Source organism: Chinchilla lanigera, unplaced genomic scaffold (genome assembly GCF_000276665.1).
Source record: "Chinchilla lanigera isolate Chin_1 unplaced genomic scaffold, ChiLan1.0 scaffold00034, whole genome shotgun sequence".
In the NCBI taxonomy this organism is placed as follows: domain Eukaryota; kingdom Metazoa; phylum Chordata; class Mammalia; order Rodentia; family Chinchillidae; genus Chinchilla; species Chinchilla lanigera.
The window spans coordinates 15,225,411-15,241,804 of NW_004955435.1; the positions used below are offsets into that span (position 1 = coordinate 15,225,411).

The following is a 16,394-nucleotide window of genomic DNA, read 5'->3' on the forward strand; positions in this document are numbered from 1 at the left end:
GTGTGTGTGTACACATGTATTTCTCTGTAGTTGTATAGTAATGCTTTAATGCTTTCTTTGACCAAGGCTCAGAGGGCAAGAACTGCCCCATTCCTATATTAAGGGAATTCTTAAGGCTAGACCCAGAGAAAGGATTGTCAGTGGCCAATGAGGATTAGCACAAGGAGATGAAGGTGGAAAGATGGCTCCCCCTCCTCTTCTCTTCTGCCCACTTTCCTATAAGGTGTCACCTCAAAACCTTTGACTTTGCCTACAGGGTCACTTAAGCTGGGGCCTAGGGAAGCCAGCTGAGGGTGTTTCTAGTTTCCTGGCTAGTGACACTCGTCTCGATGGCTATGGTAGGCAGAGAAACCCCTGGCCTACAATTTAACAGCTAACCACTAGGCTGCAGAATGGAAAAGGAGCTCTGGGAGCTTGTGTATATCACAGCCCAGTCTACAGAGATTGCAGGAGAGTAACTGGGACTTGGGGAAGGCAGGCAAGGGCTTATCCCTAACCTTGAGGTCCACCTTCTCTGCTGTAAGCAATGAAAATGGTTAGGAGAATTCCAGAAATGCCATTCCCAGACCCGCCACGGTGCACAGTACTGGAACAGAAATGCTGTCTGTGTGTATAAGAAATAATCTCCATGCTCTCACTTTGACAGAAGTGATCTGGTTCTCCCCTACCTGTTACCTTCAGAGATCAGGCCTGAAGACAATTCAGACTTTACGTCATCTTTCAGGCCAGGTAAGCATCATCTAGAATCTTACTTGCTTTCATGCTTTGAAATATCTTGATGAAACATTCAAGCTTAACCTTCGACAACCACCACATGGGAATTGCCTCAGAGGAGAGAAAAGTCAGAAGACTCTTAGTTCCATCCCACTGTCCTCTCTGGAAGAAACTGCACCTAGGGCTGTTTAGCAGAGCCCTGGTGGGCTTTATGGTGGATCCTGAAAGAAGGTACAGAGGGTGCTGTAGGGCCGCTGCAGCTGTGAGCCCTGGGTTCTATCCTCTCTTTACTGGAGCACACCACAGCTGACAGCTTTTCAGAAGTTGCTATTTCCTTTTTCATGATCCCAGGATAAATCTGTCCATTCCCTTTCTCCCCACAAATGGAAACAGTAAACACCAGTGGTTTCAATCACAGAAAAGCATCTTCATTCATAAAGTGGAGTTTCCTTACCCCCAAGCTCTCCCCGTTTCCACTCCATTCTCTTCTGCATTTGCATTCACTCAGCTATAGCTCCCAGGTATGAGTCTCTAGTACTTGGCAGTGATGGAGAAGGCTGTACTAATGCGCGTCAGGATCACTGGATCCACGCAGGGATGAAAGGTTGGACACAAAGGAAACAGCAAGGGGGAAGCAGAGAGGTACATGGAGAAACAAAGGACACGCGGACAGACAGAGTGTGGGGACAGACAGAGTGTAAGGGCTGCAGTGTGGTCACCCGGCAGCTCTGTGCAGGTCAGCTGGGCAGTGAGGGGCCAGGCTGTTGACCTCACTCACCTGGGGAAATGGAGAGAGAACTCAGCTCTAACTGACTTTGAGCCTAAAAGCTTCTGCTACAGAGAGAGAGAGAGAGAGAGAGAGAGAGAGAGAGGGAGAGAGAGAGAGAGGGAGAAAGAAGAGGAGGAAGAAGAGGAAGAAGGAAGAAGAGAACTCACAAAATGCATTGTTTTGGTTCAGAGGTGCTGGGTCCATGGAGAAAAACATTTCACAAAAATCCGTTGGTGTTTTTGTTTTCCACCTTTTCCCATGAATAAATATTATCCATTAAAAGCCTTGAAAAAGGTGCTTAAATACACAGTGTTATATTTTCTTCCTGTTTTGCATGTGACGACTTGGCCTCTGTGCTGCTCTTGGTCTTGTGTTTTCCTCACTGGGGTCTCCAGAAACAACCGTTTGATCTGAGGCCCCCCTCCAGGCCCTGTCCTGGCAGGCAGCCTACACCCGCTACTGACCCATCCCCTACCCACCCTCCCTCCCTTCTATCTGGCCCCAGTGAAAAGCAGTATCACGGGGCAGTGTCCGCGCCAGCAGCGGGAACCTCAGGTGCCCCTTGCTATCTCTTTTCCCTTCTAGGCACAAGTCTCAGTGCTAGGGGTGCCATGGCCGGGCAGAAATCGCAGGGAAAGGGGAAGGAGTGGTCCTAGCGGCCACCCACCAACACGCCAGCCCCCTTTCACGCCCCACTAGCATGGCCCTCTGTCCAGTCGTTTTACAAGGCAGAGACCTTGACAACATTGCTGGCTATGGAAGGAATGTTCGTGTTGGGGCCTGGGCTGGCAGGGGGCGGCCGACTTTCCCCCTCTGGGGTTAGTGCTGGGGGTGTGGGAATGCTGATGATAGCTGTGGTGATCTGGGATGTTTTGCAGTTTGGTCTCAGTCCGTCGTCTGCTTTCAAATTAAGGCTGGAGCGACTGGGATAGAAAAGAATGAACTGATGATTGTTCCTGCTTGGAAGCATCCCAAAGCTTCCTCAACCACTTACATTTCTTACTCGTAGGAAGTTGGACACGTCGGTGGCCTACTCTCTTTGCCCTTAGCAATTAGCTTCCAATATTCTAAGCATTATTCCTTTCTTTTTTGTTTTATTGAGACAGGGTCTCACTACACAGTTCAGGCTGGCCTGGAGCTCACTTTGTAGCCCAGGCTGGTCTTGAACTCGCAACGATCCTCCTGCCTCAGCCTCCCAAGTGCTGGGATTACAGGCGTGCGCCACCACGCCTGGCTTCTAAGTATTATTCCTAAATTACTAACAATTACAAAGTCAGTTTAGACTGGGCTTTGGAATTCAGAGTATAACCCCCCTCCCTTACAGTGGTTGTTTACCTATTATTTGTGAAATCTGACATTTGTTTTCCCAGAATTCTCTGCAACTCATTTAGAGGTAGTTGAAAGTGGCTTCAATATAAGCAGAAAATGGAGGGAAAAGTCAGTCTGTGATTCAAAATCAGCTTGGGATAAGCTGTGCATAACATGATTGTGAAAAAAATTTCTTTGAGAAAATGGTTAGTTCACTCTTGGCACTGAGGTGGGACATTTTGGATAATTTTGAGTTTGTTTTTTTTTTTCCCCTATTACCTAACCCCACTTTTGGCCTAAAACTGCTGTGCCGTCCTCCAACAGCCTGTGAAGAAGGCCTTGGGGTAACTTCACAGCATGAGAAGGAAGGCGGGGGAGGAAGGAGGAGGGGACTCATGCATTAGACAAGCGGGAGGGTGACTAGAAGATGCTCAGGTTCTCCTAGTGCTGGCTGGGACTGCTTAATTCTGTGAGCGGAACGACTCAAGCCTTTGCGGGGTGACAGGACGGAGACACGCACCTGGTAGTGAGGGAGGGCTGCTCGCTGCCCTGGATGTGGATCGTGCTGAGCTCTTGCATGCTGCGCAGGCGAGTGGCTGGCAGGTTAGAACTGGGCAGGTGTGTGGTCTTCTTACTGCGACGGGAGCAGCAGGTGGTAGTGAGGCCCGGGTGGCTGGACAGTGAGGGACTTCGTGTGGACGAGTAGTTCTGCATCGAGCTCTCCATGCAGTTCTGCTCAAACATCTGTTCGTCAATAAACTCATGGTTCTGTAGAAGGCAGAAGGAGAAGAAGTAGGAAAAGGAGGGAGAGAGGAGGGGCAGAAGCCCACATTCTGTATGCTGCCTGTCCTTGTTCTGGGCCTTGAAGGGAGGCCTAACAGCTGCCTGGGTCACAGAAAAGCGGTGGGAGGAGACATCAAAGGTGGAAGGGAGGAATCATATTGGCAGTCCTGGCCATCAGACTGAAGTGTGGAGACCACAGCTAGTAAGTCATGAGGCAAATACCCGACCCGCAGCTTGGAACTGAGGGGACATAGAGGACCTGGAGGGATTCAGTGGCATCGTCAGAGTTGAGGCAAGCACTTTTCTTTGTAGGCTTCATCCAGGATCTGCCATAGGCAGCAGGCAGGGAGTCCCTGAGGATGAGTGTGCTAGACTGTCCTTTCTGGATCACATGAATCCTAAGGGTGCGGCATAAGCTTTTTTCTTTTTTTTTGCACTGGGAATCGAACTCATGACCTCAGGCTTGCCAGGCAAGTGCTTATGCCACTGAGCTACAACCCCGGTGTTATAAGCTTTTAAAGGTGCTGGATCATTCACAGAATTGGGGGAGGATTGTGCTTAAAGGTGAAAGGGGTCACATGGTGAAGGATGATTTCTTTTAATTACTGTTTTTCTTTTATCTTTCCACCTGATTATGGGATGTGGATCGTAAATGTCCCTGAGGCACAGGACTCCCCAGGTCAAACATAAGCATGGGAGGGGTCTCCTGACTACAAGGCAAGAGGATAGCATGTAGCTAAACTCAGGATAACTAAAAATGGCTGTTTGCCCACGGTTGCTAAAAAAAGTGGCATTAGTGGTCTGGCCAAGGCTGCCGGAGTGAGGAGAAAGTCTGAGGACAAGTAACAAGAGCCCAGAGTTCAGCCTTGACAGCCACTACCAGGAGTCCCCAGGGACACGAGGTGGCACACACAAATGTGGGCATGGGCACTCACGGGATACCGCTATTGGCGCCATGTTCCACGGCCCCTCTAATCCCCTGGAGAGGCCAAAGGAGGGAACTGGAAAAGCAGTTGGGTCGTTCAGCACAGAATACTAGAAGCCTGAACTGTCCTGGGTATGACAGAAGGGATAGGATAAGCCCCAGAAGAATCAGCAGCACATGCAGAGAGCCAGACCAGGGGAAAAGAGGAGAATCCACATACTCAGAAGAGAAAAACATCAATTGAATTTTGAAAAAGTTATACCTTGATGGTGGAGGTTCGTACAGATAACAGGGGATCATCCACAAGATAGGACAACCCCTACAGGACAACATGCCAACAGAAGATAAAAACACCATTGATTGTACATTCCAGCATTCCCAAGCCAGTTTTGACATTCAGTCTCAATCCCAGCATTCCACGCTTTGAGTTCAACATTCCATCCCTTCTTCCCAGCATTCTGCCTCCCATGGCCAAACATCCCACCCCTTTGATTCAACAGGACCCTTCTCCAGTTCAACATTCACTCCTTCCACCCCAGCGTTCATCCTCATCCATACCAACGTCCCACCCCGTGAGTCCACCATTCTCCCCCTAAAATCCAGCATTCCACAACTTCCCCCCAATATCCTACCCCCACAGTCCAACATTCTTTCCCTCAAACTCAGCATTCCACCCCCTGCAATGCCAGCATTCCATCCCTTAATCCCCAAATCCCATTTATTCAATGTCAACATTCAAGCCCTTTAAACACAAACGTCTTCACCCATGTCCTTTCAGTTTATACATTCCACCCAGCACATGCAACTTGGAAAGGGCAGTTGGGTCTGGGCTTATCCCTTTGGCAAATTCGGTACCCTTGAGAAAAAGTCTAGGAATGTATGTAGACTTTTTAACGATAAATCCCAGAAAACACGGTTTACAGAGCATCTTTCCATTTTGGAAGTCTTCAGTGGGTTCAACTGCCATCCACAGTGTCCGCATTGAGCTCAGATTAAGAGTCATCTAGCATCTATTTCCTCCACATCCGGGAGGCTAGGATATGGAATAGTCAGAACTCACTTAGAAAGCTCTTTCCTTAAAGTGTTGAGCCTGGACTACAGGCTTTTGGGAAGGGAGCTTCTAGAAAGGCACAGGGACGTTTCCCTCTGGCTTATCCTCCCTGACTCCTCCCTCCTTACTGTTCCTGGCACATTTGCCAAGGGTCCAGCGCCGCCCTACTGCCCTTCCTTTCAGGCTGTTAGTGAGACACGAGCACCATTCACATTCCAGCTGTAGCTCCCTAAACCATGACTCTCCAATAATCAGGCTTCAGAATCTGGGCTCCCTGAGGACTGCAGCGTCACTGAGAGGGACTGGGACTGATAAATCCCAAGAGAAATATAGGCCCTGCTCCCTTTATTCACCCTCTTCTGTCCCAAGGGGCATGTAGAGTGCAGAGCGACCCATAGATTGGATTCACCTAGGCAGGACAGAAATCAATGTTCTTCTCTACTTTCCTGTGCAAAAGCAGCCTGAGCTTTGAAGGGCGATGCCCATCAGAACTGAGAAGTAGCTAGGCAGTAGCTAGGCCCTTGAGTTGCAGTAATCACACAGGCTGTAAGGATTGGTGTGGGGTATGTGAGTGGCTTCAATTGTGCCACTGCAGGACAGAGGAGACCCCTACCCTGGTGATCTCGCCCCACTCTGAGGCTCTTACACCGGGGTGCGGGGTGGCCAGACCTCATCGCTTTTAGGATCTGAAGGGGATACCCCGGAATGAGGACATGAGTAGAGCCTCACGAGAGGGTCAGAGGTCAGGGATGACAAAGGAGGTGGCAATGGGGGGGACTCACAGTGGTCTTTTCCAGACAGTGCAGCAAGTGATGGTGCTGGCTCTCAATAAGTGAGGTGGTCTTGCCCATGTGCTCCTCTTCCGGGGTGCCCTAATGAAAAAGAAAAATGTTGAGAAGGACGATCCTCCTCTCTCCAGCCTCTTCATTTTTCTACAGAAGATAGGAGGGCGCCAGAAAAGTCTGGGTGAACAGAATTTTAGGATCAGCACTGAACACCCTCCTCTTGAGCAGGGCCCCTGTTTACAGCTGGTTTGGTGGTGGTAGTGAAAATCCCATGAGAGGTGTGTGCATGGGGTAAGTCTGGAAACGTGTCCTAAATGGGTTTCAAACCTGGGTTTGGGGACAGAGTGCTGGTGTCCCTGTTAAGAGAAAATAAGCCCCTCCTCCCTCTCGTGTCCCCAGCCAGTGCCTCGAGGTACCTACCGTCAGCTCCAGCGCTTCATTGAGGAGCCCATTTCTCTTGCTGTGCAGGTAGGCATTGGAGCTTCCTGTTTTGGCCACACGGATCCTGGCAAGGCGGGCCTTCTGTGATGGGCAGAATGATGAAAGAGTGAGGGAGGCCAAGATACACAAAGTAAACAAGGCTGGGAAAGTGGGCACCCCAGTGGTGACTGATAAAGGGAAGAAGGCTCCTGCCTCCCTGCCTCCTACATTTCTGTTGAAGGATCTGAGATACTCTGTCACCTGCTCTGTGCAGCTTTTCACAGTTAGAATTCCAAGGAGTTTCCTTGCATGTCCTCAGCCTGTGTGTACCTGGCAGGAGAAATATCACTAACCCAAATTAATTTTCTTCCAAAATGTTTCATGACCTTTCTAAGTATTACACAACGCCATGTGCTGTTCGGTTGAGTATGTATGATCTCTGAAGTAGATTCCAAGGTCCTTAAAGGAAAGGTGATGCTTACCTTGATTTTCACCTAGAGTCCAGTGTAGTTCCTAAATACTAGTTAATGATGAGAAAAGCAAGGAGTGCCTATGTATCACTCAACACTTTAAAATTTTCTCTGTCTCTTCACACTTATTACTAAGATAGTATATACTATATACATTTATGTTGCTACAGTGTCTCTCTCTGTTAGAATGTAAGCTTCTGGAGGGCAGGAGTTTTTGCTTTGTTTAATTGTGCTTAGTACACAGATCTGAGATACTTTTGAAATCAATAAACATGTTTATATCCGTCTTTGGGGATGTGTTTAATGCTGTGCATGTTGGTGGGAATGAATATAGGGTACAGAACCGGTGATCTGGTCTGTCAGTGGGTGGGCTTCTGAGAGGGTGGAACATGTTTCCATATGCCATTTTGGCTTTAAGTAGTACAACTGGGACTCTTTCCAGCTCCAACCTAGGAAGTCTTTGGCAGAGAAAGGCCCCCGCAGGAGAGCTGCATAATGTCTCAAGGGCTGCAAGCTCATCTCTCTGGCTTGCAGAGGAAATGGGAGAGGCTGGACACACTGCCCGTGCTGGGTCCTCTTCTTTCTAGTAAACCAAATCAGGGTCCTATGACTGTAGCACAGCCAAAGACAGGACCAAAAGGAAGAAGTTTGGATAGAGGGGCTCCTGCTGGATTGAAAAAAGTGCCTTGAAGTTTGAGCCCTGCAGATCTGGACTCAGCCCACAAGGATTACAGACCCATTCTAGAGTGGAAGAGATCCTATTCTCGACTCTCAGCAAGTCTACAGGTAACTTCAACCTGGACTTTGGGCACAAGAGTCCTGGAGAAATTGAGGCAATTTCCATTTCTTGTCACTTTCTGAAGTGTATCCTCCAAGTGTCCTGGTAGACACTAGTGTATCGGCTAAAAGGAATCCACGGACTCAGGGGTTCAGGTTGTCAACAGAAGCACAAACACTCTATGTCCTGTTTCCTAGGGAACCCCCCCTTGAGACTCCCTCCTTGCAGGGACAGTTTGGTTTCTCCTTGTGAAGAAGAGGCCATGACTTGAGCCTAGAAGATTCTAGTAAATCTGAGAAGGGCTGCTCTTCTAGAAGGGAGAGTGAAAAGGGAACCTGGGAGAGAAAGGCTGGCATGCCAGCTGTATCACTTCTCTTCTCTCTGAGCAAAGAACATTCACTCAAGGTCTAGACAGTTATCCTACCCAGAAATCCTGTTCCATCCCTCTCCAGTGGCTAAATGTTTATATTCAAGCAGGCTCCTCATGGTGTTTGCATGTAGCTGTTATTGCTCTGGGTGAGTACTAGGTGTTGAGGGTTGCATATGGAAATCCAATTGTGTCAAGCTCATTATAACCTTATATAATCTGATTGCACTACTTAGAGCCAGACCTTTCCCATATCTAGGGTCTGTCTTCATTACTTTCTAGAGATGAAAGATTCTCTTGTTTTCCTTTGTGGCACTTCTTTTAATCTTCTCTTATCCTGAGCTCTGTTAAAGCAGGAGATTGTCATATCAAATGCGCTCTATCATTTAATCATTCCCCACACAGAATAAAGAGGTTTGTGATGTATTCAGAGAGCTATGCCTAGCATATGAAGTTTGGTAGAGTTCTTTGTCTTGGCTTTGAGCTCCTTAGGGCTAGGGCTTGTGCTTGATTCATAATTCTATCTCTAGCACACACATAGAGCTCTTCACCAGGCAAATGTTCAAGTAAAGTTTGTGATGGCGATGGATACATGGTTGGAAGTCTATGTTTATAAAGCCATCGTGATGGGCTCAATGCTTGTGTAGACTGCTCAGCTTCACTCTCTCCCTGGCCATGAGAACAATGTGAAAGGGAGCTTAGGGGTCTTCTAAACCACTTCAAAAACACGCGTGCACACGTACTCACACATGGACACACGCAAAATGTGTGAGGGCACGTGACTTATAAGAGCAAGGAAGTGGACTTGCAAAACTTCACAGGTCTTCCAACTTTCAAGCCAAATGCTGCCTTCTTGGTATCTTCCTTCTCTTCTTGAATTTTAACTCCTGCTTTGCCAGTTTCTACACTTGAGAAGCAAAGTCCAGGAGGTTGCATTTTCGACAGGGGTGGAGATTCCAGGATTGAGGAGAACTCTGGAAGAGACTCCTGCCACCTGGGACTGTTCCAGGCACTGTTTATGATCAAGATCATGAGCTGTCAATCCCTGAGAAGGCTTTCACCATTGAGTACTTTCTAGCTAGCTGGTTGGCAGGTACCCTTTGGCCATAAATATTTATATCTCTTGTTCTGAAATAGGCAGAAGGAAAAGGAGAAATGGAAAAGCTAAAAGAGAACACAGGCAATTACACTCTTAGGCATTTATCCAAGAGAAATCAAAACTTATGTTCACATAAAAACCCATACATGAATGTTCCTAACAGCTTTATTTGTAACAACTAAAAACTAATTATGTCAGGTGTTCTCCAACAGGTGAACAGCTAAACTGGTACATCCACACCAAGGAATACTACTTAGCAGCGAAATGGAATGGACTATTGATACACTTTGGATGACTCAACAGGACTTATGTAGCAAGAAGATAGCCAATCCCCAAAGGTTACCTATTGTATGAGTCCACTCATACAATATTTTTGAAATGAAAACATAAACAGGGAACAGATAAATGGTTGCCAGGGGTTCAGGACAAGGTGGGAGCATGGTAGGGGATGTGGTTCTCAAAGGGCAACACAGGGATCCTTGTGGAGCTGGAACTCTTCAGGGTCACGGTCAGCCAGCTACTCTTCTGCAGGAATCCAGTAGGTGATAACATTGTAAAACACACAAGTACAAATAAAACTAGGGTAATCTGACTAAGACTGGTGGATGTATTAGTGTTCATAGGCTGGCTGTGATATTGTACTATAGTTCTATAAAATGTTACCACTGGGCAAAACCTGGAAAACGATATAAAGGGCTTCTCTGTACAATTTCTTACAAGTACATATGAATCTATACTTTAATAAAATATTCCATTAAAAACAAATAGTATGGTCATGCATGAGGGTCCCTCTTTTGGGGCACTGTAAACCTCCCCATTTGACTTCTAGTTCTCTTGCCTCGGAAGATGGAGTCTCTGAAGCAAACCGGTCACTGTGGGTAGAGAGTACTATGTGAAGTTCTTTCTGGACCTTTATACCCAAGGGATGTGGGCTGGAATTTCTCTCTGTGGACACGTCAGCCCCCAGGTATGTGGTCTGGGCTGAGGACTATTGCGAGTCCCACTGGGCCTCTCCCCACTCCCTTGAAGTCCCCTGGACCTGTCTGCCTTGGCTCACCGTGACAGATTCAGTGCTGGAAGCCAGCAGTATTGGCGTTTTTTCCTTCTCAGAGGAAGCCCAAGGTGAAAGAGACAGAGCTGAGCAACCTTGAGGAGAAACAGTGTCCAGGCTGGGTGAAGACACTGTAAATATTTACTCTGATTTCAAAGGAAGAGAGAAGAGGACGAAGGGCAGGAAGGAAACTCATTTTGAGCAGCTAGAGGGAGAAAGCCAGAATTACTTCTGGATTTGAATCACGCACAAAATGAGCTTTATACAGCCCCAGGGGGGAAGTGTCCACTGCTGTATTCTTTGCAAACAAGACACTATAGGAAGGAGGTAGAGATGTGGACAAGGAGGGAAAGGTGGCTGCAGGGGCTACCCAGAGCACAGCTGAGGGGAGTGGGTTCTTGTGAACGCCACTTGCTCTGCCGAAAACCTATTCCAGCACTAGCTCCACACTGGTGTCAGCGGGTAATATGTGTACTGTAGGATTCCTAGTCGTTCAGGGCCTCAGGCATGTAGATTTGGCTGAGTTTCTCCCTTCCCCTTTATTCAGAGTTGCATAATGAATTTAGATTATTGTCCAAAATTGTCAGCAGACTTAGGGAAAAGAGATAAGACTTCCATTTCTGGGGTGGTTGCCGGCAGGTATGGGGGAAAAACTCTGACCTTGGGCAGAGAGATAGGAGACATGGGCCGGTGGGATGGTGAGGACACCAGAATAGAAATCTTAAGGCCAGCAACATTAGAGACCAGGTCAAGATATGTAAAAATACAGTTCAGAAAGAAAGGCGGGAGAGCAAGAAGGAGGTGACCATTCAGGGCACACAGCTAGTGCTATGCTGGTGGTGGGAACCAACCAGGTTTACTACATAATTATATGTATATATTTATCTGTGTGCATGTTCATATGTGTATAATTATATTGCATATATGTTATTCTCTATAGATTGTGCAATAATTATTACACACTTTGGAGCTAGGTTTCACACACCCGTGGCTTTGTTACAGTTAGCATACACAGATCTCTTCTGAAATACTAGATTCTTTTGATCTAACCAAGTCGTTATTCCTGGAAGGGAGGAAATAATCTAGCTGCAGGACCTCCTATATAGTAGGTGCTTGGGAATGTTTGTAGCATAAATGAATGAGAGATAGAAGAAAATAAGGAGAAAAAAATCCTAGGCCTCCATAAGTTTTCAACTAGGTCTTCTTTTGTCCTTTGTATCTACATGCTCTGAGCATGCTGCCCGGAGGTCAAGATGCTGCCGAAGGGGTACCATATGCCAGTCAGGCCAGGATAAAAGTGACAAACTCCCCCACAGACATCCCTTTCCTAATAGAAGCCATGATAAAAGTCACTGCTGGGAACCTTCTTGAGCCAAATGCCTTAGAAATGCTAGTGAGAGGTGCGTAAGCAGAGGAGTTCTAGAGAGAAGATGAGGGATAGTCATAGAACAAGCTTGCTCCAAGCTCCAGGCCTCCAGACAGTCCCTTCTTTCTAGGGCAGGTGAGAGTATTTTACCTGCCCTTGCTGACTGAAAGAGTATATCCTGGGTATAAAGTAGAATTTTTCTCGGTACTGACAAATTCTCCCAGCCATCAGTTGAGTTCTGTGCCTTTACCCTATGATACTATGAAGATTACTAAAGCCTAATGTGTGGTTTGTCCCTAAACTCCACGGCCTCAGAATGTTCTCTCATTTTTCTTTCTGGCACACTTATTTTTGTCACTAGGTTTTTATAGGCCATTGTAAGATATTAAGATGAGACTATGTTTCCCAGTAAGTTCTTGGCTGGATGAGGGAGGAGCCGTCAGACAGTTCAATAGCCTTGGCTGAAGCAGGGGAGATGGAACCGGGTCTGAGGAGTTGTCAAAGAATATTCACAAGGGGGCAATAATCAGTACAGATAATGGAAGGGTCGTTGGGTTTTGCAGATGATGGGGGTTGGGGTTCAGGGCACTGTGGGTAGGAAGGGATATGAAGCTGCCTTGCCTTACCTTCCCAAGTCAGAGACTTCCAGTGCAGGGATCCTCTAAGGGACCCCAGGCCTGGCAACCTACCTGTACCTGGTGACCCTTATATTTCCTCTCTGCCTTGTCCCTGTGTTTGTGGCTTACCTTTTGTGCTCTGCGTTTATCAGCTCTCTGATTCTGGTGGTAAATCCTGCTAAAGTTGGAAACAATCACAGGGACTGGCAGGGCAATGACCAGGACGCCACTCAGGGAACAGATGGAGCCAAAGATCTTTCCTGCAATTGTTTTAGGCACCATGTCTCCATATCTGAGAGAGAGAGAGAGAGAAAGAGAGAGGGAGAGAGTAGCAGGGTATAAGGAAAAGAGAAGACCATTTGGGAAATAAGTCAGGATTCCCAGCTAAACATCCATCCATCCATCCATCCATCCATCCATCCATCCATCCATCTATCCACCCATCCATTCATCCATCTATTCATCCATCCATCCATCCAACAATTGTTTAATATGCCTGCTATGTGCCAGGTCCAGTGATATAATCCAGGAAGTAATGAAACAGACAAGGTCCTTGTGATCACGGAGCCAACCTCCTTCCAAGGGAAGACCATATACAAGAAAGTGAATGCATTACAAACCCATGGCTTGTGGTTGTTCCTATGAGGAGAACGAGGTAGATGCTGTGTCAGACAGCAGGAATGTGGTTGGGCGAGCCCTCTCCCAGGCTCTAGCATTTAAGCTAAGATCTGAAGCTAAAGGGTCCAGCTGGGTAAAGCGCCTGGCATGAGTGTTCCAGGGAGAAAGAACAGGAAGTACAGGGACCTTGAGGTGCTGTGGAGGAGCTTGGCTTGTTCTAGCAATTGTCAAGAGGCCAGTGGAGGAGAAGTGGAGGAGTCTGGCAAGGGCCAAAGTACGCAGTGCCTGGTGGGTCAGGGTGGGGAGCACAGCTTTATCTCAAGTACACTAGGGAGCCATGGTAAAATTTTAAGCAGAGGAGCAACAGGATCTCATTTAAGGTCATAAAAATAACAAACTCACTTTCTTCTCATGCTGATTTACAACTTACAAAACATTTTTATATATTTACCTCACACACCACCCCATGAGTCCTATGAACTTTGTATTCTTAGCCCCTTTGTACAGATGCAGGGACTGAAGATCAGAGCTACCACGTGGATTTCCCTTCTTCACTCGGCTGGGATCAGAATCCACTCCTCCTGCCCTCTCCTTATTCCACTGACCAGTGTCTCAGAGGGAGACTGTGCGCTCGGACACAGCTCTTTAAGCCATGAGACCTCACTGGGATGGAGTCTGCTCCTCTCAGAGCTCAGAGAAACTCTCTTAAGTACTTTATATCCTGGTGGCTGCCCCCAGGGATCAGCATGGCCTGGCTCCCGCTCAGCGCTGGGCAGCCCAGCTAGATCCTCTCCTCCAATCAATAAGATGCTCTCCACAGTAGTTAAGTGTTTAGCTTCCTCTTTACTGAGATAATTTAAAGACCTTATTAAGCAAAGAGGTGTGATAACTACTCTGACCAAAGCCAGAAATATCTCCTCTGCTCTTTGCCTTCTGCATGTCTGGAGCATAAACAGGCTTAGCATGACCAGGAATGACAGCTGCTAAAATAGCGAGACTCAAAGTCATTTTTCCTGTGTGCTTGTCTGTAAAAGGAAGATCAATTACATCATTATCCTATTGTGACATATACAGCTTATAAATAATAAACATTATTGCTTTTATCCAGGCATTCTGGAAACGAGAGTCTTTGCTAGTGGGAAACTCTAAAAGCACAGTTGTCTTTCCCAAGTTCAGACAATCCCGGTCATGGAGAAAAGCGGGCTGCTCCCGAGATACATCATGTTAGCTGGGATTTTCAGGTGGCACGACAGAAAGGCAGCCAGTGAGCTCATGCCACAGATAGAAATAAAAGAAAATGAAGCATCGTAGAAAGAGATCGATGGTGCTGAAGACACTAAGGACAACAAAGTTGTTTTATCTATCTGAAGGCAAAATAAGGAAGGAAGTTGTGCCTATCCTGGGGCAGTGGATCTGCTTGTAGGAATGACAGAGCAAAAGCAGAACAACTCCACTTCCAGGCACTTCTGCCCTCTCCACCGAGAAGAATAACATCATCTTGGAGAGGCCGGGACCAACGCTGATGGGAAGGATGGGGAGCTTAAAGTTGGAGAAGTAGAGTGGGCAAGTGCCCAGCTGGATTTGGTGAAACTATATCACAGATCCATGCGGACCTGAGCCCCGGAGTCAGGAAGGATGTGCAGACAGGCTTGCAGAACCAGTGCCCACGATCTTTGAGAAATCACGGACCAGCACAGAAACACCAAGAGACTAGAGATGAAAAATTGATATACTGATGGTTCAAAGAAGGAAAAATGAGGTCTGAGAAACCACAGACCAAAAGCTTGGCACCCGTCAATTCTCCATGAGCTTTCTGGCAGAATTTGAGAGCAAAGTATTAAGTGGACAGCTTGCGAATGCTTGGAAAATGAGCTGTACTGGCTTGCTATGCACCCATCTTGCCAAATTAACTTATTTCTTGTTTTGAGAGTGAGATTAACTGGATGGTAGAGCTGGAGCCTGTTACAGACCTATTGCATCACGATTTTACCAAGCTGTGCTGTTGCCCCTGTTCTTTATCCCTTTGACAAGCTAGAGGAATGTGGCGTGGATAGCGCTGTGGTTGTAGGAAGAGCGTAACTATTTTTAGTCTTCTGGCACTTCTTCAAGAGTGGTCCTTGGGGCTGGGGATTTAGCTCAGCGGCAAAGCGCCTGCCTGGCAAGCACAAGGTTGTGAGTTCGGTTCCCGGTACCAGAAAAAAAAAAAAAATAGTGGTCCTATGCCAGCATTGGGAAGTTTACAATTTTCATGTTTGAAAGGGTTTCAATTAGTGAAAGAATAAATACGTAAATAAAATAAAGAATGGGTCTAAAGTTAGGTCGCCATTGGTGTGTTCTAAAATTTTTTTTAACAACTTGTATGAAGGGAGAGGGAGGCAGCATGACCTAATGATTGATAGGAGGGAGTGGAATCAGACCTGGTTTGAACCCCAGCCCCTTGTCACTTACTAGTGAAATGACCCTGGGTAACTTATTTAATCGCTTACCTATAAGGTTGCTTTTAATTCTCTAGAATCAGTGTGATAATTCAGAAGAAACAGTTAATTCAGTGTTAGGTAACTGTAAATTCTTTACAAATAATCAGTGTGGTGCATAGGCATTGTTTTGTTTGCAGATAGTCTACCCCATCTAGGACCTGTGCTCCTCCCCCGCCAGGAGGACATACACTCTCTCCAGAGGAGCTGCCACAGTCTTACAGATCTTTCCTTGTGCCCCAGCTCCCACTGCCACAGCAAATTTACCATACGGCATCTGTCCCAAGCAGCACAGTCCATGCGTTCCTGTCCTGGACTTATTTTTTTAACAGCTTTATTGAGATACAACTCACACACCACGGCATTCAACCATTTAAATTGTGTGGGTTTTTTTTTTTTTTTTTTTTTTTCAGATTTAGTTATTTATTTTTAAGTCTTTATCAAGTGAATTATCACAAACACAGATTAACAACCAGACTTACAGAATGAACACCGTACAAAACACATAGAATAATTGCAGTATACTAAATCAAGGTACACTTTTACATACATTGGCTGTGCTGAATTACAGTAATTTTATTTCTCTTTTTTCTATTGTCTTTTATTCTGCACTTTATTTATCTACTGGATTTATCACATAAGAGAAACAATGTGCTATTTAAGCTTGTATGTCTAATTTATTTCAATTAACATTATGGTCTCAAGGTATACCCATTTTCCTACAAATGACTTAAGTTTATTCTTCTTTACATCCGAGTGGTATTCCATTATGTATAAATACCACATTTTGTTTACCCAT

The 16,394-nt window shown here is 46.4% G+C and overlaps 1 protein-coding gene across 1 annotated transcript in view; it reads right to left on the reverse strand.

Moving 5' to 3' along the window:
- Nucleotides 1-1,975: 1,975 nt before the first annotated feature.
- The window catches only part of Kcnd3 (potassium channel, voltage gated Shal related subfamily D, member 3), a 203,751-nt gene continuing 189,332 nt past the window's right edge, over nucleotides 1,976-16,394 (reverse strand). Inside the window, exons 3-8 of the mRNA XM_005388954.2 lie at nucleotides 12,633-12,795; nucleotides 6,756-6,857; nucleotides 6,333-6,422; nucleotides 4,762-4,818; nucleotides 3,312-3,559; nucleotides 1,976-2,406 (exon numbers count right to left, since the gene is read on the reverse strand). Coding sequence (XP_005389011.1) covers nucleotides 2,205-2,406; nucleotides 3,312-3,559; nucleotides 4,762-4,818; nucleotides 6,333-6,422; nucleotides 6,756-6,857; nucleotides 12,633-12,795 — 862 coding nt within the window. The 3' untranslated portion in view covers nucleotides 1,976-2,204. The remainder of the gene's footprint in view (nucleotides 2,407-3,311; nucleotides 3,560-4,761; nucleotides 4,819-6,332; nucleotides 6,423-6,755; nucleotides 6,858-12,632; nucleotides 12,796-16,394) is intronic.